At 37.7% G+C, this 22934-nt stretch overlaps 1 protein-coding gene across 1 annotated transcript; it reads right to left on the bottom strand.

Annotated features, from left to right (window-relative positions):
- Positions 1 to 641: 641 nt before the first annotated feature.
- LOC114739951 (protein STRUBBELIG-RECEPTOR FAMILY 3) lies at positions 642 to 17133 on the bottom strand. The gene is made up of 15 exons (XM_028928061.1): positions 16953 to 17133; positions 16540 to 16669; positions 16238 to 16306; positions 14757 to 14822; positions 14560 to 14631; positions 14384 to 14455; positions 14232 to 14303; positions 14080 to 14145; positions 13870 to 13935; positions 13312 to 13658; positions 12854 to 13203; positions 3117 to 3379; positions 2694 to 2832; positions 1555 to 1691; positions 642 to 1218 (listed from the first exon to the last, which is right to left on the bottom strand). Exons 1-15 carry the CDS (start codon positions 17035 to 17037, stop codon positions 642 to 644), a joined length of 2511 nt encoding a protein of 836 aa, XP_028783894.1. The 5' UTR covers positions 17038 to 17133.
- Between the last annotated feature and the right edge of the window lie 5801 nt (positions 17134 to 22934).

The following is a 22934-nucleotide window of genomic DNA, read 5'->3' as shown; positions in this document are numbered from 1 at the left end:
GTGATAGTGCATCAGCACACAGCATTGGTGGGACCCGGTTTATATTGAATTTGGAAATCAAAACCCAGTAATTTGGAAACCCAACTCTGTTGAGATTCATCCAAGATACGCTGATCCAATAAAAATTTGAGGGCTTTCTGATCGGTGCGGATGACAAAGGGACGGCCCACTAGATAATACCGCCATTTTCTCACTGCAAATACCATGGCCATCAACTCATGCTCATAAACTGAACATCGACGGTGCCGCGAGGATAAGGAGTGGCTATAATAAGCCAGAGGCCGGTCATCCTGTAGTAAAACAGCTCCCAACCCGGTCCCGGACGCATCTGTTTCCACCACAAATGGTTGAGAAAAATCAGGCAGGGATAGGACAGGGGTGGTGGTCATAGCTAATTTAAGTCGGTCAAAAGCATTCTGAGCCTCTGGTGTCCATTAAACGCATTCTTCTTCAATAAGGCAGTCAGTGGCACGGCTATACTACCATAATGTCGAACAAAGCGTCAGTAGTAACCGGTGAGCCCCAAAAAACCCCCGTAAACTCTTCAGTGTGGTCGGTACAGGCCATGACAACATGCTATCAATCTTAGAGGGATCAGCGTGGACACCCTTGCTGGATATAATGTGACCCAAATACTCCAGCTAAGACTGAGCAAAGGCGCATTTTTTCGTATTGATCACCAAGGAGTGCTGCTGCAGGATCTGGAAAGCAACTCTAAGGTGTTGCAAGTGAGTTGTCCTGTCACTACTATAAACCAAGATGTCATCAAAAAAAGCAAGGACAAACTTCCGCAAATATTGTCTAAAAATGTCATTCATTAAGGATTGGAAGGTAGAGGGAGCATTTTTCAAACCGAAGGGCATGACCAGGAATTCATAATGGCCGTCATGCGTTCTGAAAGCTGTCTTCAACTCTTCCCCCTGCTTCATGCGAATCTGGTGATAACCGGATTTTAAGTCCAATTTGGAAAATATCTGGGCTCCTCCTAGCTCATCTAGCAGTTCTTCAATGGCTGGGATGGGAAACTTATCCTGGATGGTTATCTTATTTAAGGCCCTATAGTCCACACAGAAACGCCAACTACCATCCTTCTTTTTTACTAGCAGTACCGGGCTTGAAAAAGGACTCTTACTGGGGCGAATGATTCCAATCTTCCATCGTACGAGTATGAACCATCGTACGAGTATGAACCATGCCCCGTCGTCACCGCTCTGATACCTTTGATGGAAATGACTCCGACAACGGTATTATTTACTGAGAAAAGTAACAATCCACAGGGTATAACGTAATGGATAGCACCCAGAAGGAAACCTGTAGCCTAGTGCATTCGAGAGCACCACACTCCTCACAACACTCTAACCATATTCATCCCCCCTCAACGACCTCCCTGACAACAAATACCCTGCGTAACTAACTCCTAAATCTCTTTCCCACAATTACCCTCAGCGACGCACCTAGCCCACTATCACATATTGGGCTTTTTCCTTACATATGTATACAACGGCCTGGGTTCAACATTGATACAATAGAGGTACATAATAACTGACAACTAACCTGTCACAGGATTTTCGTCCAGTGAGGAGTTCTAGCATTACAACTCCAAAACTGAAGACATCACTCTGCTTTGTATAACTCCCAGTCTCAAATTCTGACGCACCATAACCATTCGCTGTTAGGAGGCGTCCTGACAACTGAGGGTAGACGCAACAGTGTTAGCCAGAAATTTAACAGAAGTAGAGGACAAGCCAGCAATTTTTGCAAATTATATTCAGTAGCTTGTTCTGAATAGTATCATCCCAGTAATGCATAAACAGTGTTACATTAAGGCCAAAAGTTTTTCTATGACATTATTATTAACCAACTCATTGGCAACATTAATGTGCACCTAGATAAGGGAAGTTCTAATAACCATAAAAACAAAAGGGAAAAGTTTAGGATAAAATGCCGTGGGCCTAATTCTTTGAGCACATCTCAGAGCATATATACACATCAAAGGGTTAATACAAAATAGCCACACTGTGGACCAACCTGTATGAGCTCTATTTTGAACATGTATTACTTTTTTGTGGTTAACTGCTATTAAGAGGATTACCATCAGGAGCAATTTTCTTACAGTGCTAAATGCATAAATCCATTTTAACCCCACAAAAAAAAAAAAAGCATAAATCAATGCAACAAAGTTTAGAATAGGGGAAAACATAAAAGGGCAAAGCGAAATACCCAAGGGCATTTGTCCTATCAATGTTTCACTCAATAAGAAATCTAATGGGAAATAGTTAAAGGTCTTTAAGCAGTAGCGAAAAGGTAGATAACAACAGGAGGAAAAGTGGCAGAGTATCACGCGTGTAGGGAAAAGGCAGATAACAACCGTACAATAGGGAGGATATTTGAAATTTATCCCCAACATGAAGATTCTTTGGTACAAAAACCCCAATCTGTGGAACGCAATTTGCTGAAATTCATCTCATTGATTTTCATAACTGTCATTTCACAGTTTGACCAGAGAAAAAAAATTGATCCCCTGATTTTTTACTTCCACATCTATTCCATAATGTCCAAAAACTCCCAAAGTGTTCAACAACATTGGGAAGCATCCATTTACCATATGTTTCGTTCACAAACCCCAACTATAAATCATTTGACAATTTACAATTTAAAAAAAAAAGAAAGAAAGAAAGCTTTTAAAGCCATGCCTGACCAGCAGATCCAGAAGATAGTAAAGGACCAAATCCACAATCAGAGACAAATACTTCAAGCTCAGTATTCAGTAGAACATTATTTGATTTTATATTTTGATGCACAATAGGTGGCTGGAAGCTCTCATGCAGATACCTGATTCATGGGGCAAAAAAAAAAAGAACTTCATCAATTCAAGGTTGTCCAGAAAATCATGAATGCCCAGCCTAATGTTGAGTCTGAAACATGACTACTATATTGGATTGAGAACCAAAGTTTCACTGAAAAAACACAACTTTCAAGTCATGTCATTAGGCCTTGGTCATTAGTGAAAGATGCAGAAGATATGTTTCAAACTTCCAAGGTAAGAAAAGGTTTACAGAGTTCCAGTGGTTAATAGAAATTAGCAAAACTTTTTCAAAGGAGGTCGCTAAACTCACTCTAAAGCCCTTGCAGCTCCAAGTGCCACCTGAATGCGTGCATTCCATGACAGTTTAGCATGGAGTTCATTATCTTCATGTAGTGCATCATGAAGAGTTCCAATGCTCAAGTAATTATACACAAGAAGTTGTTGACCATTCTCAGCACAGTAGCCCATAAGCTTCACAATGTTAGCATGTTGAATTTTGGAAATATTGGACACTAATTGAAGAAACTGTTCATGTCCTATAGAAGTAGCATCCAGTTTTCTCACTACAAGTTGCTGCAAAGAACATTTAGAAGACTTAGAGCCTCAGCCAATTAAGAATGTGAAACAAGGAGAAAAATAATATGTCAAGCAAGCAGGGAAAATGCTCATTTAACAATGTTTGGAAAATAATAATCATAAAGCTTATAATTTTTTAGACTGCACAAATTGATAAGATAATTAATGTACACAAGTCTGAGAGGAGTAGAGGAAGGGGCATAGGGCTCTATGAAGATATGAATAGATATGTAAATATTATGCAATTAGTATAGGATTTGATATGATATTATTATGCAATTAGTATAGGATTTGATATGATATTATTTCCTCATAATGAGCCATTAATGCATAGGCTCCTCTCTCTTGTATATATATGCATGGTCTGATCCTAAATGATACAAGGAATTATTTCACAATTCTCTCTGGAATTAACATGGTATCAAAACACTCCCTTTAGACTATTATTTTCCGGTCACTGCCTCTGTTTTGGTCTCTATCTCCGACGAGGTTCTCGACGGCGTTCCACTTTTCTGAGGTCAGCTACATCTTTCCGGCTTGTTTGTGAAGGTTTCAAGGTTTGGAAGCAACGTTTGGTAACTTGGCTCTCTCTATTTGCTCCTTATTTATAGTACATTCACTCTGTTCTTAAGCTCCTGGTGTAGTTTTTGTTCCCTCGTCCTCTAGGCTCGTCTTGTGGCTAAAGGCTATGCTCAAACCTATAGCATTGACTACTTAGAAACTTTCTCCCCTGTGGCCAAGCTCTCCTCTGTCTGTCTATTTATTTCTATAACAGCTAATTATGGTTGGGACCTACATTAGTTAGATATTTTTTTTTTTTAGCAAAACAGAGTCCATTTTATTACCAAATCAAAGGAAATACAAACACCAATCCCCTGTAAAGAAAAAAAATAAAGCCTAACAGTACAACCTAAACAAAAAGAAAAAGTAAGCCTAGAATACAACCTAAAGAAAGACAAAGAAGACCAAAAAAGGGAAGTCAACCAATACCTTCTCTCTTCACAGAAGTACCACCAAAGCTGTCTAGGTCGTGCAATAGAACAAACTTTAGAGAGGGTGGTGGATTGTCAATCCATCCTTGCGGAACCACACCTCTCATTACCCAAGCTGCAATTTTGTCAGCAGCATTATTGCCTTCACGTGACACCAAAGACAAATCCCAGTTGCCCTCTATCCTTCCCAGCTCCAAGCACTTCAACAACAAATCGGTACACCTCCAATCACAACCCTTCACATCACAATTTTTTATGCGCCTGTACAAATCCAAACAGTCAGTTTCCAGAATCATTTTACCCCCTCCGAATAAATCCTTGATTCTTAAAGCTTCTAATAAAGCCTTGCATTCTGCCGTAAAAGAGGATTGAGCTTCAATCTTTAAGCCCACACCCCCCAAAAATCTTCCTTCGCTATCTCTACCAATCACCCCTATACCAGCAGATCCATCTTTTACATTAAAGGCACCATCAACGTTAATTTTCACCGTACCTTGGTCTGGTTTCTGCCAAAACAAGCCTCTTTCTATATTCTGTACATCAGTAAGTCTTCCATTTTTTTTCCTTAAGCAGCCCCAGAATTCATTACTAAGTTTGATTGCTACTTTGAGACACCTTACTGCATCTACTTCCTTCTCTTCAAACACAGCGCTACACCTCATCTTCCAAATCTGCCAACAGATACAAGCAAACAAAGTTACATTAAATTCATCATTCATAAATTTACTGGTAACCCAACCTTCAAACCAGCAGTCAAATTTGATCATAGTTTTTTCATCAAACATCAAAGCCAGCGGCGAACCAAACCAGCACATTCTTGCCCATGGACAAAGAAAGAGAGCATGTTCTACTGATTCCTCATGCAACTTACAAACACCACACGCAAGGTTTGGAGCACATTTTCTCTTGTACAAGGCTGATTTCGTGGCTAAGGCACCACAGATAACTCTCCACAGAAAGTGAATAACTTTTGGAGGAGCCTTAACCTTCCAGAGAGCCTTCCACATTCCATCGCCTGCTTTATAAGAGCAAGCCGGGACCTCCTTAACAGTAGCCGACATCACCTCTCTGGCTACCTTATAACCCATCTTCACAGAGTAAATGCCATCCCTACACCCTATCCATACATACCTATCTTCATCTTCAATTATAGGGATTCGTACTCTGCCCATAAGCTCCTTATCTTCACTTGACAGCCATTGATCCACCTTGTCAAAGCACCATTTCCTCTCCACAATAATATCAGCAACCTTTATCTCCTTCATCTCATTAGTCAAAACCCTTTGCCTCAGCTTATAACCATCAGCATCAGGTAACCATTTGTCCTCAAACAGGCTCACTTTATCACCTTTATTTATTCTCCAAACCAACTTCTCTCCCAATAGTTGCCTACCATCCAGGATGCTTGACCAGCACCAAGAAGCTTTATTTCCTTTCTCAGCATGCATAAAGTCTTTATCATGGAAATAAAGACCCTTCAGAATCTTGCTCCACAAATCATCTTGATTCTAACAAAGCCTCCAAGCGGTTTTGGCCAGTAAAGCGTCATTAAACTTCATGAAGTCTCGGAACCCCATTCCTCCCTTCCCCTTTTCTTTACACATATAATTCCAGGATTTCCAATGTATCCTTCCCTCTTCCTCCTTCTATCCCCACCAAAAACCAGCCACCAACTTATCAAATTCCATACACACCTTCTTAGGAAATTTAAAGCAGGACATAGGAAATACAGGAATTGAATTTGCCACTACCTTCACCATAATCTCCCTTCCTGCGAAAGTTAACAACTTTGCTTCCACCCCTGCACCTTCAAACACATCCTATTCTTCACAAACTTCAAGGCTTCTGACTTTGATTTGCCCCAAACCACTGGTAAACCCAGATATCTACCAGGATCAACTAAAGCTTTTATTCCCAGTAACTCGAAGGCCTCTTGCTTCACACGATCAACCGTATTTTTAGAAAAGAAAATGCAAGACTTATCTAGATTGATAGTTTGTCCAGAAGCTTGAGAATATACCTTCAAAATCTCCATAAGCCTTTTGCAATTATTTCCTCTGGCATTAATAAAGAAGAGTGAGTCGTCAGCGAAAAAACAATGAGATAGAATGGGGCAGTGTTTCGCGAGTTTTATCCCTTCCAGCAATCTCTTCTCCACATGCCATTGTATCATCAAGGAGAGTGCATCTGCTGCAATTATAAACAAGAAGAGGGATAAGGGATCTCCTTGACAAATTCCTCTCTTCATCTCAATTTCTGCAATTTTCTTCCCTCCTACTACAAGATTCAGCTGCACAAATTGCACACATTCCATAATCCAGTTAAGCCACTTCTCACTGAACCCCATCTTTCTCATAACCTCTTCAATGAATCTCCACTCCAATCTGCCATAAGCCTTATTCATATCTACTTTCACAGCCATTTCATACTTCCTACCTTTCTTCTTGTTTTTCAGGTAGTGGTATGCCTCGTGAGCTATAATAATATTGTCCTGAATCAACCTTCCTTCTATAAAGGCTCTCTGATTTTGCGATATGATCCTAGCCAACACAGGTTTCATTCTATTGGCTAAGATTTTAGAAATGATTTTGTAAGCAAAATTGCAAAGGCCTATCGGCCTAAACTGTCCCACGCTCTCAGCATTATCAACTTTCGGTATAAGCACCACATTTGTTTTATTCAAAGTTTCCAAACTCACATTATTATTGAAAAAATCAAAGACCATTTCAGTTACCTCCTTCTCTATAACTGACCAAGCAGAATGATAGAACATTCCAGAGAAGCCATCAGGGCCTGGTGCTTTTGCTCCACCCAATTGGAAGGCTGCTCGCTTGATTTCTTCTTTCGTAACTATCTTTTCAAGTCCTGCATTATCTTCCACTGTAACCAGCTTTTGTACAAAGCTTAACACCACTTCCAGATTCCTGCAACCATCTGAGGAAAACAGCTTCTTATAAAAGCTAATAAAGGAATCATTAATCTCCTCTTCACTTTCCATCCATCTCCCACCTTCGCCTCTCAGCTTTACAACTTTGTTTCTTGCTCGTCTTTGAACAACACTAGAGTGGAAAAACCTAGTGTTTCTGTCTCCAGCATCCAGCCATTGTACCCTTGATCTTTGCCACCAATATAGTTCTTCCCTATTCCATGCCTCTTCGATTTGACTAATTAGTTCCTCCATTTCTTCTCTCTTGGCTACAGTATAATCCCCTCTTCTACACTCTTCCAGTCTTGAAGTCAATCTTTCTACAGTTCTTCGAGCATTCGGGCAAAGTCTCTTCCCCCAAGCAGAAAGAATTCTTTTACAGTTCTCAAGTCTACAAACCAGCTCCTCTACCTTGTTTCTTCCCCCCATAGTATTCTGCATCCATCCCTCCTTAACTGTAGTTAGATAATCCTCATGCTCTAACCATATGGCTTCAAACCTGAACATTTTTTGGCCCCTTTCATGCTTATATTCACAGTCAATAGCAAGCATATGATGATCTGAACCCAAAGGCTCTATATGCAACACCAGAGCTGACTGAAAAACCTCTCTAAATTCCACATTCCCCATAGCTCTATCAATCCTCTCCTTCACATGAGCTTCACCCAGTCTTTGGTTGCACCAAGTAGAGCGAGCACCAGAGTAGTTCAAATCCATTAGAGCACAATCTGACATCATACTCTGGAAATTCATTATTCTTCTCGTATCAACCGGTCTGCTCCCCATCTTTTCATATACTGAGGCCGTATCATTAAAGTCCCCCATACACAACCACGTACCCCGGATTCTGCTCGCTATACTCCTCATCTTCCTCCAAACCTCTAATTTTTCTTCAACTCTAGGCGCACCATAAACAAAAGTAACATAATTTAGCACCTTATGCACAGTAGAGTGCATACTCGTGTGGATAATATTTTTTGAATAGTGCCAAATATTTATTGTTATATCCTTCCTCCACTAAAGAGCTAGGCCACCACTCCTTCCTACCGATTCAACATACACATCTTCGTCCATCCTACATCTTTTCTTAATCCTTTTCATACCTGCTTCCATCATTCTGGTTTCCATTAGGAAGATGACTGAGGGATTTTTCTTCAAATTTTCCTCCCTCAGTTTTTTCACTGTCAAGGCCCTTCCCAAACCTTGACAGTTCCACACTAAGAAAATCATGGCCCCATGGTGGCTGTTTGAGGCCAGCCACCATCACCTTCAGCTTTACTTCCAAAAGCATCCCTCACATCTGCCCCAACTGTGTCAGTTCCCACAGAGTTCATATCAACTAGTTCCACTTCTTTATTACTTTTGAACTTATGCTTCATCCCCCCTTCCTTTCTTAATCTTCTTTTCAGAACCCTCACACTCCTCCTTTCTCCAGGCATATATTTCCCTTCACTTTCTTGATCTTTCTTTTCACCATACTCAGCAAAGATCAATTTTCTCCTTTTAAAACTTGCATTTTCCATCTCCTCCATCCTATTTCTCTTCAAATTAATCCTTTTGACCCTAAGAGCCACTTCTGAAATAGGAGATGCATTGTTATAGACAACAATTGCCTTAGAAAGATCATCTTTCCTTTTAGGGGACTCCGTATCTTCCTTCTGCACTTCCTTCCCTTTCTCACATTCCAGAGTTACATTGTTATTCAACTTTTTGGCCTTGTCATGCTCTGAATCATCATTTGGCTTTTCCTCCTTATCCCCAGCTTCCCCATCATCAATTCTTTCTCATCAATTTTGCTTCCAGATCCCTTCTTTGTTGTTTTCACCGAGATCAATTTTTTAAAAGAAGTTGCCTCATTACTCCTCATTTTAGTCCGCTCCTCTACATCCACCACCTCTTCCTGCAACAATTTAGTATACAAAACATCACATGCTTCAGTTTCCTCCCACCTTTCATTACAGCTCACAATTTACATTAGTTAGATATTAAAAATGCTTTCTTGCATGGTGATCTCCATGAAGAAGTTTATATAGAGCAACCACCAGGTTTTGTTGCTCAGGAGGAGCGTGGGAAAATATGTCGTCTTGAGAAATCCCTGTATGGTTTGATAGAGTCCTCGTGCATGGTTTGACAAGTTTAGTACCATTGTGCAAAAGTTTGGCTTGAACTAGAGCAAGTGCGATCATTCTGTGTTTTACCAAAAGACAGAGGCTGGCATGATTCTTCTAGCAGGGCATGTAGATGATATTGTGATTATAGGTAGTCATAGTTCGGGAATCACGTCCCTCAAGTCCTTTCTTAATTCTCACTTTCAAACGAAGGATCTAGGCCCTTTGAAATACTTTCTAGGCATTGCAGTCATAAGAAACAAGAAAGGCATACTCCTGACAAAAAAGAAGTACATCCTTGATTTGGTAAAAGAAATTGGAAAACAAGGAGCTGTACCAACTAGCTTTCCTATGATCCATAACCTACTTCTTGATACTGATGGGAGCATACCACTTGAGGATTCCCTTGATGATAAGAGAAAACTTGAGGCTGAGAAGAGTAAACCATTTGAGAGTCTCGAGAGATGCAAAAGATTGATTAGCAAGTTGAGCTATCTCACTGTGACTCGCCCAGACATCATTATCCAGTCAGTGAGCTTAGCCAGTTCATGGCATCTCCGACTGTCAGACAATGAGAAGCCTTGGAGCACATTTTACATTACCTGGAGGGATGTCCAGGTCATGGTATACTGTACAAAAATCACGGTTATACAAACATTGAGTCTTTTTGTGATGCAGATCATGGTGGATCAAAAGCCACGAGACGGTCTACTACAGAATACTGTGTTCTTAAGGGTGGAAATTTGGTGTCCTAGAGAAGCAAGAAACAAAATGTGGTATCTAGGTCAAGTGCAGAGGCAAAATACCGAGTTATGGCACAATCCGTATGTGAGGTAGTCTGGATACAGTAACTAGTCTCAAACCTACGTTACCCGCAAAACTGTGGTGTGATAATAAGACCGCTCTACATATAGCCTCCAACTTTGTGTTTCATGAACGTACAAAGCATATTGAGATTGACTGTCACTTTGTCCAAAACAAGCTCAGAAAACTTTATCTCTACCGGGCATGTGAGGTCTAGTGAACAATTGGACGACCTGCTTACTAAAGCTCTGAATGGGACTCGGGTTGACTATCTTTATAACAAGCTGGGCATGATTAACATCTATGCTCCAACTTGAGGGGGAATGTAAAGATATAAAAGATATATAAATATTATGCAATCAGTATAGGATTTGATATAATATTATTTCCGCCATTAATGCATAGGCTCCTCTCTCTTGTATATATATATGCATAGTCTGATCATGAATAATACAAGAAATTATTTTACAATTCTCTCTAGAATTAACAGGCTCCAAGGATCATTTGTCATATTTTGGCCTTTTGTTTGTTGATCAGTAGATTGAAAATGATAATGTCCAAATGAAACAAGGGGTACCAAAAAACATGAACAAATATAAACATGTCTATTTACCAAAACCCCTCTTGAATACGAGAAGATGAAATAGCCAGAAGCAAAGATGATCAGTTACTATCAGGCCAAAAAAAAAAAAACAAGATGATCAGTTACTAAGTAAAAAGCTTAAGTGCAGGTTGAATCATGTCCACAAAATCCAAGTGGCCCCATTAGTTTTCTATTAGTTCAATATTAATTTATTATTTCAATATTTTGTTTCTATAAGATAGGAATATAAAATTAAATAATACATTTGGTTTTATCTAGATTGGATTTATTTTATCTAGATTGAAATTTTTTAAATTTTACAGTAATTTTCTATTCCTATATGTATGGACCTAGCATCAAATAAATTCTTGAAATTGAGAATTCAATTGCTCAGCTGATTTATTCTAAATTAACATGGTATCGGAGCCATGTTACTTTTGATGAAAAACTTCCTTACTTTCCCAAAATGCCCATTTAGGGGAAGCGTTCTACGATTGAATATCCATTTTATGATCCTTTTTCTGACCTTATGTCACAACATAAGCCTTCTCATATCCAAACCTCTTATTTCCAACCTCTTGCTAAGCCTGATCCTTCATCATCTAAACCAGAATCCATTGATAATGGTTCCAACAGTGAGATAAACATGAATACTGAATCTAAGGAAACAATTCAGACCAACTAGAATAATGTAGAAGCTCAACCAGACACTAGCATAGAGCTAAAACAACAACACGAGGAGACACGTACCTCACACCAATCATTCACTCCAGCCTCAAATCCAGTACATGATAACCTAAGTTGGCCCATTACATTAAGAAAAAAGGTAAGATCTTGCACTATTAAACATCCTATTAGTAATTTTATATCTTATGAGAAATTATCCCCTACCTTGAGAGCTTTTACTGCTAGAACTTCTGGTGATGATATTCCCAAAAATATACATGACGCATTGGAGATTCCTCAATGGAGAAAGGCTATTAATGAAGAAATGACTGCCTTGATCAAAATAGCACTTGGGAATTAATTGAACTTCCTAAAAGACAACAATCGAATGCAGATGGGTTTGATAAAGAAATGAAATTCGGACAATTCGGTGAGTATAAGGCGAGGTTAGTTGCTAAAGGTTACACTCAACAATATGAAATAGACTATCAGGAGACATTTGCTCCAGTTACTAAGTTTAACACAATCAAAGTATTACTCTCTCTAGCTGCTAACCTTAATTGGCCCTTACACTAATGTGAGGGGATATGGCTTGATAGACTCTTTAAAGAGCTAAAGCTTCACGAGAAGGTCCAAGGAGGGTGTTCTATGATAACACCTCTACTATCAAACTTGTAAAGAATCATGTACGTTATGACAAGATGAAGCATGTTGAGATAGACTGATACTTCCTTAATGAAAACATAGAAGACAAGAGGGTTGAGGTAGCATACACTACTTCTAGCCAATAAGTTACTGACATCTTGACCAAATCGTTATCAATAGCAAAGTTTGATGATTTCACGAGCAAGTTGGGAATGATGAATATCTATTCTCTAGCTTGAGGGGGAGTGTTGAATAATGTCCAAAAAATCCAAGCCCATTAAGAGCCCATTAGTTTGTTGTTAGTTTAATATTAATTTATTATTTCAATATTTTGTTTCTATAAGATAGGTCTGGTTTTATCTAGATTAGATTTTTTTAAAATTCTGCAGTTATTTTCAATTCCTATATGTATGGACCCTAGCATCAAATAAATTCCTGAAGTTAAGAATTCAATTGCTCAGCCAATTTATTCTAAATTAACAAAAACAATAACGCACCAAAGATACCAGCCGATAACTCATTTCAAACTAGAGCATCATTCAATATTTTTAAAAAAAGGGGGCAGTTTAGTGCACAAGGCTCCCACCAGATGGGGTCCGGGAAGGAATAGATGTACGTAACCTTAGCGTACAAGAGGCAATTTCTAAGGTTTGAACCCGTGACCTCCAAATCACATGACAACAACCTTACCATTGCCCAGGCTCACCCTCTGAGCATCATTCAAAATATAAAATAAAAGATTTTTACCTTTCCATCAGGGAGCTCAGCCCGATAAATGACACCCAGTGTGCCTTCACCAATATAATTTTCTTGGGAAAAACTATTTGTATACTGCTGAAGCGATGCAATAGTATAAACATGCAATGAACTAGTCATAACATGTCTTTCAGTAACTTTGGTAGGCATAACTGGCTTGGTTAGGTCCTCTTCGCCAAGATTGATGGGAAGGTTAGATGGTGGTGGCTGCAATGTTGCAAGTTTGGAACTTGCTGATACTCTGTTCATATATATTTCCTGTTCATTCTGAACATCTGGAGTCATATTTGTTCTTCTATTTTGTTCGCCATATCCAAGAGATCTTATTGGTTTCAAAGATGCTTCAAGAGAAATTGCCAGGAGAGTTAGAGAAGTTAATTCACAATAGCCCAAAAAAAACAAAAAAAAAAAAAAAAAAAGAAGCCTCACATGAGATTAGTTATAGTTACCTTTCTCCAAAGGGTCACTGTATTGATGTTTATGCAACGACACTGGGCCCAAACCCACATCACTTTTTTGAGCATTTTTGTTTTCCGGCCTTTTCTTAAAGCACCACAATATAAAAAGACAGACCCCTAGTGCAATAAACACCAAGAACCCAGCAATGACAATCCAAATAACATTCTTAGATACAAAATACTTCCTAGCACTTGCAGGTATCGCTGCAACCAAGGTAAATGGACTATTTGCCACATTCCAAGATGCTTCAGCAGGTGATGGGACCATAGCAAGAGGACCTGGGGCTGCAGCTGGAGGTGATCGGATGACAGTAGTATTAAATGGATTTCCATCTTTTCTGCAGGGGGAATGCTCTTAGAACTAGCTTGAAAGCAGGAAATAAACAATATGCTGCGCAAACCTATAAAAGAAGAATCTTAATACTAAATTTATATTGTAATTATTATAAGAATAATACTATAATAATAATTTTTCTCATGCAAACCAAAGTTTTAAGAAAATAAACCTTTTTTTTTTTGGGTGGGGCGGGGGGGCACAAAAAGGCTAACCTGAGATTTGGGATACTCAACAATTGTGGAGGAATTGGCCCAAAGAATAAATTGTTCTCTATATTCCTACAAAATAAAAATTGGTGCTCAACATTTCTTTGCTTTATATGCATTATAACAGGTTTAGATATTCAGTTATACATATGTATACAAATTTATATTTCTATTCATTAATGTCTGTAAATGGCATAGGGGTAGTAAGAAATTTACAAATCCTGAAGAGGAAGGTCTTGCAAAACATTAAGAAACCCAGAAAGTTCATTGTTCTGCAAATGTCTGCAAAAAACGTTAAAACAAAATCCTCAATTCCTCATTAAAAGGTTGGCAACTAGATTATAAAATTGACGAGAAAGTATACTCACAATGTTGAAAGCAATGACAAATTTCCCAGTGAGAGGGGTAGCTGACCACTCAACTTGTTAGCTGACAGGTCTCTGCAGTATCACATGACTTCTGTCAATGCAGGATAAAATAATGATAGAAATATTAAGGTGAATTAAAACCATTTTCTTACATGTTTATCAGGCCAGTAAGCTGCTGAAAAACATCAGGGATTTGTCCATCTAGAAGGTTATTACTTAATGACCTAATTGAAGGAACACAAGCCCATCAAAATGAACAGGCTATTTTCATTACGAATTATAACAAGCCCATATTGCATTATGGGAAGAAGATAATGAATTAACTCACAAATCTGACAATTGTGTTAGAGAGGAGAGGGCATCTGGAATACTTCCATTTAACTGGTTACTTGAAAGAGACCTAAAGGTAAAAAGGAATGAAAATTTACTTTAAGACATTCGGACAAATGAAGAGAGGGAAAAAATCACTCAACACAACTAACCAAATGGTCAATATACAAAGGAATAGAAGATAATGATGCTTACAAGTTCCTCAAAGTAAGGGGTAGTGTGGATGGAATAGGTCCTCCGATGTGGTTGTTGCTAAGATCTCTAGCAAAATATGGAAAATAAAGCGTCATGAGATATTGTTAGGGATCTGACCATTTCTATCAAAACAGATTGAAAAAAGAGACTCATGAAAAAGAAGAGCTATACAAGATAATGAAAGAAACAGTACTAATGAGTAGTTACTTTCAGTTACAAGTTAAAATACCCTAACTTGGGCCATGTTATGGAAAGTAAAGAAATAGATGAGAGAATGAGGAAAGAGAAATTAGGGAAACGGAGGAGATCAAGAGAAACTGATAACTTCAATCACATCACATTGCAAAACTAAGTTACGAAGAATAGTGGGTACTTATTTATAAGCAAAAGCCCTAATAAATATAAATCTAAATAGATATCCTAATATTATTTAAACATTCTCTAGATATCCTAATCTATCCAAATCCTACTAATATCATTAAATCCTATCTAAGTTCTACTAATATCATTTAAATCTTGTTTATGCTATTTATATCATATTTAAATGTTTTCTTATTTATAATTATGCACTCTAATATAAACACATAATAAAGCTGATGAACCCGTAACTATTGGTCCTGGGGTTGCCAATGATATACGTCTGCTAGAGAATATTAAACTTCACAGATGTTACAAATGACAAAGATATAATGAAGATATGGATTACACTTTCAGAAGACTAGCAAATAAGATGAACAAAAGGACTTAAATACTAACTACACAAATACACACCAAACTCAACCATACAGGACCAGAACCTCAAGAATATAACAGGTTAGCCAACTTTTGAGAGGTTGGTCGTCTCCACTAAGAACTGACCAAAATTCTTCTTTTTTCCCTCCTCAACTACTCTCCATTAATATCCAACTCAACAACTCTTTCATTGCTCCATCCTACCATCATTACTCCCTCCTTTTGCACACTCACTCATCTATTTTTTGGCATATAAACATTTGGGTCCTTCATTGTGCCACTAGCCCCACCTTTTTGGCCCTCTGTCACTTCCTTACGTCTCCTGTTGCACATTTTGGTGGCGACAATGGATTGAAACCTGTCAGATTCTCAATCCAGCCACTACATAGTACAGACCCAAAACAAGTTGACATTTAAAACATCCAAGTTCAATATGCATTCCCAGTATTATTATAATACAATATAAACATGCAAAGTTGTCTCTTGTGGATCGAGTCAAAACTGAAGGACTCCTCCAATCACCAGAGACTTAGGACTCATGGGAGCATGACACGCATATTTGTTGGTATTTCAGAGGCAAACAAGTAGGCCACAGCTAAAGGCAACTTAAGCTCATTCAAAATTATTTGTAGCTTAGATTAACGAATTTAGTTAGTCTAAAGACAATAGATGCTACAACGTGGATTGTGGAATCAATAACTACAGGCTGATTACGTACGTGTACTGTTATCTTGGAAATCGATACTTACATCTCAATGATGGAAGGAAAATTTAAATTACTGCCCAGCTCTCCACCCAAGTTCATGCCTCTGAGACTTCTGTTAATGGAAATGCAATGATTAAGTCTAGAGCCAATTCTATCAATCAAACAACGTAGAAACATAAATGAAAGACTTTATATAATAAATCAAATTTCTCAATAATTTGAAATCCAACAGAAGCAAGGATACCTGTGCTAGTCCCCAAAAAAACAAAACAAAACAAAACAAACAAAAAAAAACAGAATATAAGATTAACCACCGGGTATTTAAGGGCGATACGGTAAACATACAATTGAGTTATGTTGGAGAAGACACAAGCCACGCCTTGCCACAATTCTGCACACGGATCTCCCCCAGTGGTTTTCCAACCTTGAAGAGGCGGTGAGCCCAGAGCAACATATAAACTATTAATTGCTGCAACTGTAACAATAGCACATCATTTAAAAAAAAAGATACTTTCATTAAATTCTGCGTTAAACAAAAGAACATGCCATGATGTTTAACCAGGTGACATTTCCCAGTAAGTTTATGCTCATTCACATGTAAAAGTTCCAGACTGTCCGAGAAAGCATTGAAAATTTTACCGCCACCATGATGACTCTATCTTAAATATGAATTTTGAGGAAAAAATAATAATAAAGGAGCAGCTTCAAAAATAAGACCAAATGGGCTAAAGAAGACAAAGAAGGAGCAGGTACCGTACCGTCAAGTAAGTCGGTATCTCCAGTACAAAAGGTTCCTGTAAAAGCTATCATCAACAAGACAAAGATTCGAACATGCAAGCCCATATTCGTATAGACCACTCTTTCAAATAAATCGACTTCCAAGGACCACCAGCTTTTCCAACTGGGGACGTCTTCTGAGGATACTACGAAAAGCCTCTAAGCTGACAGTGAAGATACTCAAACTCATTTAAAATTGAACAAATAGAGCAACACACAGGAATGGAACATTCACAAAACTCTGAAATTTCGAGAAAATAAACAAGGCCTTCGCAGAATGCAGCGAAATAGTGGAAGGAATGAACAGCAGGAAAGTGCCCGAAAAATGGCTTGCCTGGAGTCAAAAATGGAAGAGACGGCGAAGGAGAGAAAAGGTCACAAGAGATTGTTGCGACGACGAAGAAGGAGAAAGGGAGACACAATGCGCGAGCGAGAAGCCCTAGTGATGATTGCAGAGCTTCGTCCCGAGCACACACAGCCTCTGGGAAGCAGAGGGGTCAAGCCTGTGCTCATTTCAAAAGTACGAGCCATGGAAAGTGTTCAACGTTAGTTTCATTTAGGGCCTGTTTGGATGACATTGTAAACCATGGTTTGGAAGCTCAAATCATGGTTTGCCTAAAATGTCATCCAAACAGGCTGAAAATTGCAAACCGTGGTTTAAGATAAAACCATGGTTTTATCAGAAGCTAATAATTGTCGCTTGTAGTAAAAAATTTGGAACAACTCATCAGGTGGCAATAGTCATTCCAAAAACACCCTCTTCCTTCTCTTCTTCGCTGGCCGACACTCCTTCATGAACGATCAGAGTGATTATTCTCTCCATTCAGCTTGAAGCTCGGCTCTTCGCCCCTTGATCATCAGCTCGTCTCTTCGCCCCTTCATCATCAAGTCGCGTCTTTGCCCGTTCTTCATCGCCAGCTCGCCTCTTCGCCGTCGCTGCTCTGAAATTCTACACCGGTGAGATCGCCCTGGCCTCGCGAAAACAGGGGCTGGTCATGTGTTTCTCGGCTCGCCAAAACCAGATCAAGCGTTGGGTAGTCCGATCCATCCATCCTCTGTCTCCAATCTTCGTTCTTCAGTTCGCTCGGTGAGGTCGGCTTGTCTAGTTCGGTTGGTCAGATCTTGTACTCAGGTTAGCTCTCTCTGGTGATATTAAAAATTTTGTTCACTCATGTATTTCCTCCATTCATCGATCTATCAGCTTCCTGCTTATGGTTCTGGTTCGGTCCCTCCTCTGTCTTCGATCTGTCATCCCGTTGCAAGTCATATGAATTTTTTTAGAACCGTGCCTATTAGTATGTTGACTGTGATATGTTGATTTGGAATGATTTGGCTGTATATCCTCTTCGAATTGCAAGCTTCCTCTCGGTTCCATTTTTCAACTTGCTCAACCAGGTTTTTGTTGTTCGAAGGAATGATATCATTATTGCTTAGTTTGGTAAATTGCTTCTGATTTTATGAAACGAAGAGGGAACAGATTCTGGTAATCAATGTCTGGTTTTGGAGGCAGGGGACGTATATGGATGAGAAAGTCTGGCAATTGAATTCTACTGGTTATATAAATTCAATGCAAGTTGTTTTTCCTGTTGTTGCTTGGCGTGGGATCCTTTTTTCTGTCCAGATTTCCCCCGGAGAAGAAGCCTGTGAAGTCGAGACTTTGGTTTTTTTTTTTGCCGTGGATAGTACTTGTGATTAAGTAAATTCATTAATATTATTTGTTAAGAGTTGATCTGATTTGGGATGAGATAAGAATTGTGTTGTCCTGTACTGTTGTATTAAGGATTTTGATAAATTTATGGCCAACTTTTGAGAGTGAGGAAAAATGAAATCACAACTGAAATCCATGTATATATATTGAAGGAAGTGATTTGTATTTTGGTCAGAGGTTTATGTTGCTAGTTTTTTTTATTTTCGGTTGACAAATCTGATAAGGATATAATTTTTAAAAAATATTATGAAAGGCTTGTGCAACATGTTATTTTTTAAAAACAATAATGTGCTTTATAATATTATTGCGTTCATCATGAACATTTGTATTCATTACACAGTTGAACGAATTTTTTTCAAATATATTCGTAATACACAATCATTCAAAGGTTAAGTACAAGATGATTTATAGTGCATGATAGTTCAAATATGGTTATTCTTATTATTTTGGCCTCCAATCGTCTTTCTACAATAGTTAAGAAAAAAAAAGTATATTTAATTAACATGTTATTTTGGACGTTTTAAAAGTTTTAGTATTTTGAAGTAAAAACAGATAATGAAGTTTAGAAAGGAGGGGGTGTATTTTTTCTAGCCATGTAAAATTAGAATTTTCTTGTGTTTGTTAATTTTTGTCACGCATGGTTTGGTAGGAAGGAATTGAGATTTAAAATGTGGTCAATTTTTTCACCTATTGCAGTAGACAATATGATTTTTGTTATTTCATATGATTTTGGGTTGATTAACTTGTGATGACTGAAGAGCTGTAATTGTGCTATAGCATAATGGGTAAGGATACGGTGAAAGCTTCCTGGGATCTAAGAACCACTAAAGTGTTTCTTGACTTATGCATTGAACTTGTGCAACAAGGGGAAAGAAAAAGTACTAGCTTAACAAAGAAAGCTTGGGATATTCTTGGTGATAAGTTTACTGCCAACATTGGGAGAGTGTATGAAAAATCTCAATTTAAGAATAAATATGATTCCCTACAAAAGGAGTGGCAGACATGGGATAGGCTGCTTCGCGAGATAGGATTGGGATGGGATACTGAAAGGAATACTATCAGTGCAACTGATGATTGGTGGGAGAGGAAAATAAGGGTAATTATTGAACCTTTTGATCTTACATTTTCTCTGCCTGTTAATGTTTTGTGCATATTTACTGTTTTTTTTTTTGAATATTTTATGATATTATTGGTGTCTAATGTGCAGGAAGTTCCAAACTACAAAAAATTTAGAGAAAGAGGACTTTAATTTAGGGATCAATTAACTCAACTGTTCGAGAGTATGGCTGCAACTGGACCACAAGCATGGGCACCTTCTTCCATGATACTTCCAAGTGAAGGAACACCGAATGAAGATTTGGAAGAAGGGTCCGAAGATAGCGATGAAATTTTAGGTGCACCAACTGGTATAAGTAGGGAATTTAACACAGTGAACTTCAATGATAATAGTGGAGGTAGTGGAGGCAACACTGAATTGAGGCAGGATAACAGTGGTGGGGGTACAAGCAGAGGTAGGAGTCGACCTAGTAGCTCACTGGGGGTCAGAAGAAAGAGTGAAGTCAAGAAGAAACACATATCTCCCTCTATGAAAATAGCGGATGCACTTAGCAAGATTGCTGAAACAAATATTTCTGAGGCCGAACGTGGAAATGAGGTCATTTCATGAGTGGAAGCTAGAAGGTTGGAAGAAGAAGCTAGAAGGTTGGAAGAAGAAGCGCGTGCTTATGAGATTTCAATTAGGGGAGTCCTGTCTCACCTGAAATCAGTTCCTGAAGTTGTCAGTGATCCTGATTTCTTTAGACGGTGCACACAACTCCTTATGGAACGGCCGGAGGCACGGGAAATGTATGCAGCTCTGAAGGATCAGAAGGAACAACTTCTGCCTATTTTGGAGTATTACACTAGGGATTTATGACTTGTTTATTATATTAGACAGTTCCATATGTGTATCGTTTTATGTTACTAGTGGGTTGTTATATGAATCAAACAACTCTGTAACTTTTATAAATGTTTCGTAATTTCTACGTAAGAATTCTAAATTTTATGTGTATGTGCACAGGATAAAACGAATATGGATGCTGAAATTAAATGTGTGGAAGAGCATGCTAAGGGACGAAAAAAAAGGGTTAACAAAGTTGCAGCATTGGTCGGTGCATACGCTACTTTGAACTTGTGTAAAGAGCCTCGACATACAAGTGCTTATACAGGCTGCTTATGGGTAAGGGATGTTTTAGATGGCAACTCCAGTCGTTGTTATAACATGTTTAGGATGGAACGGGATGTGTTCTTAAGTCTAGTGGAACAATTGCAACAACATGGTCTAAAAGAAACTAAAAATATAGGGATACATGAATCAGTTGCAATGTTTTTACATACCGTTGGCCATGTACTTAATAGCAGAATGCAACAAGAAAGATTTCAACATTCAGGGGAGACAATTAGCAGACATTTTCATAATGTCCTAATGGCATGCTGTAGACTTGCCATGTCTAATATCAAACCAAAAGATCCAACATTCCGGCATGTTCATACAAAAATTCGGTTTGGTAAATACTGGCCTTTTTTTAAACATGCTATTGGAGCAATTGATGGCACACATGTTTCCTGCGTTGTCAGTGCAACAGATCAAACTAAAATTATCTCTAGAAAAGAAACAGTGTCACAAAATGTCATGGCAGTTTGTGATTGGGATATGTGTTTTACTTTTGTCTTCGCCGGATGGGAAGGTAGCGCACATGATGCTCGGATATTTGATCATGCCCTCACAACTCCTTCATGAACTTTCCCCATCCACCTGAAGGTATTTTTTTATTTCCTACATTTTATTTATATTTAGCTTAACAATAGAAACATAAATTTACAATAATTTCATTTTTTATATAGGAAAATATTATTTGGTGGATGCTGGATACCCAACACCAAATGGATATCTCGGCCCATGCAGACGGAGCGTTACCATCTGCCTGATTTTCGAAGGACATCTGGGTTTGAAAATGACAATGAGGTCTTTAATTATTTCCATTCAAGTTTAAGGAGTACAATTGAAAGAACTTTCGGAGTTTGGAAAAAAAAGTTTGCAATCTTACAAAACATGTCATCCTATGATTATGAAACACAAGTTAAAATCGTTTGTGCAACGATGGCTATACATAATTTTATTAGAACGACATCTATTACTGATCCTGGATTCGTTCAGTTAGAAGAAGAAGGTACTTATGCAGAAGAAGATGATGATGGGGTTGGATTTTCATGTATACATTCATCAATTCAATCTTCATCTTACATGGCTCAGGTTCGTGACAGCATAAGAGACGAACTTGTTAATTCAATACAAGGATAGTAGTCATGTCTTATTTATTTCCTTTTATCATAGATTGTAATATGTAGTTAAAAACAAAACCTATTACAAATGCTTTGTATCGATGCATCATCTTAATTATTATGAAACTTGTTTATTTATATTTCTTTTATTAATATTATACCTTATATTCTCAAGCTAATTATTACTTACTTTAATAATTAATAAATTGTTTTAAGACGTGTTTATTCTATTTTATCAAACAATATCATCCCATTTTATGTTTATAATCTTCATGAAAAATACATGATTTTCTGTTTGCAACAAAATAATTCATCTTCTCTAAAAATATTTTTACTCTTATATTTTATGAATATATATATATATGTGGTGTGAAAATTAATTAATTAATTGTATTAAACATCAGAGGTTATTATACATGTAGTATGTTATTACAAAAAGTAGTTGTGAAAAAATGTTATGGGATTTCATGTTTAAAATCTGTAAAGAAAATAATATTTTTTTTTTGTTAGCAAAAAAAAAAATCATTTTTCTATAAACATATTTAATATTATGTTTTATAATATATATACACATATTAATTATGTATTAATTATATTATCCTATATATTATTAATTATGTTAGTAAAAAAATTTTCATTAACAATTTATTTCTTCAATCAAGATATATCATAAAATCTATCCCTTATATAAATATCATATTAACTTATACCCTTTTTGGTAATTTTCACATGTAAAAAGTGCTTCTGGTAATAACTATCCAAACACCCTCACTTCTCATAATCACTTTTTCTCAGAATCTATTCTCCACAGAATCTATTCTCCAGAATCACTTTTTCAAATCACGGTTTGATTTCATCCAAACACACCCTAAATCTAATTTTTGTATGGTTTAGATTTCAAATTTCATTGATACTGAAATAGGCTGTCCGCCAT

Source organism: Neltuma alba, unplaced genomic scaffold (assembly GCF_004799145.2).
Source record: "Neltuma alba isolate B1F8T4 unplaced genomic scaffold, ASM479914v2 tig00000506_pilon, whole genome shotgun sequence".
Lineage (NCBI taxonomy): Eukaryota > Viridiplantae > Streptophyta > Magnoliopsida > Fabales > Fabaceae > Neltuma > Neltuma alba.
The sequence above is the reverse complement of the archived record's forward strand: the minus strand, read 5'-3'. Positions and strand labels throughout refer to the sequence as shown.

Excerpts from the sequence above, each read along its gene's own strand:
- LOC114739951 (XM_028928061.1), bottom strand. The coding sequence starts at position 17,037 with ATGGGCTTGCATGTTCGAATCTTTGTCTTGTTGATGATAGCTTTTACA. Across the intron at positions 13,936-14,079 it reads GACCTTCCTCTTCAGGATTT|GAATATAGAGAACAATTTAT; the intron begins GTAAATTTCTTA and ends TTTATTTTGTAG. Across the intron at positions 1,692-2,693 it reads CTTCTGGATCTGCTGGTCAG|TTGTCAGGACGCCTCCTAAC; the intron begins GCATGGCTTTAA and ends GTCTACCCTCAG.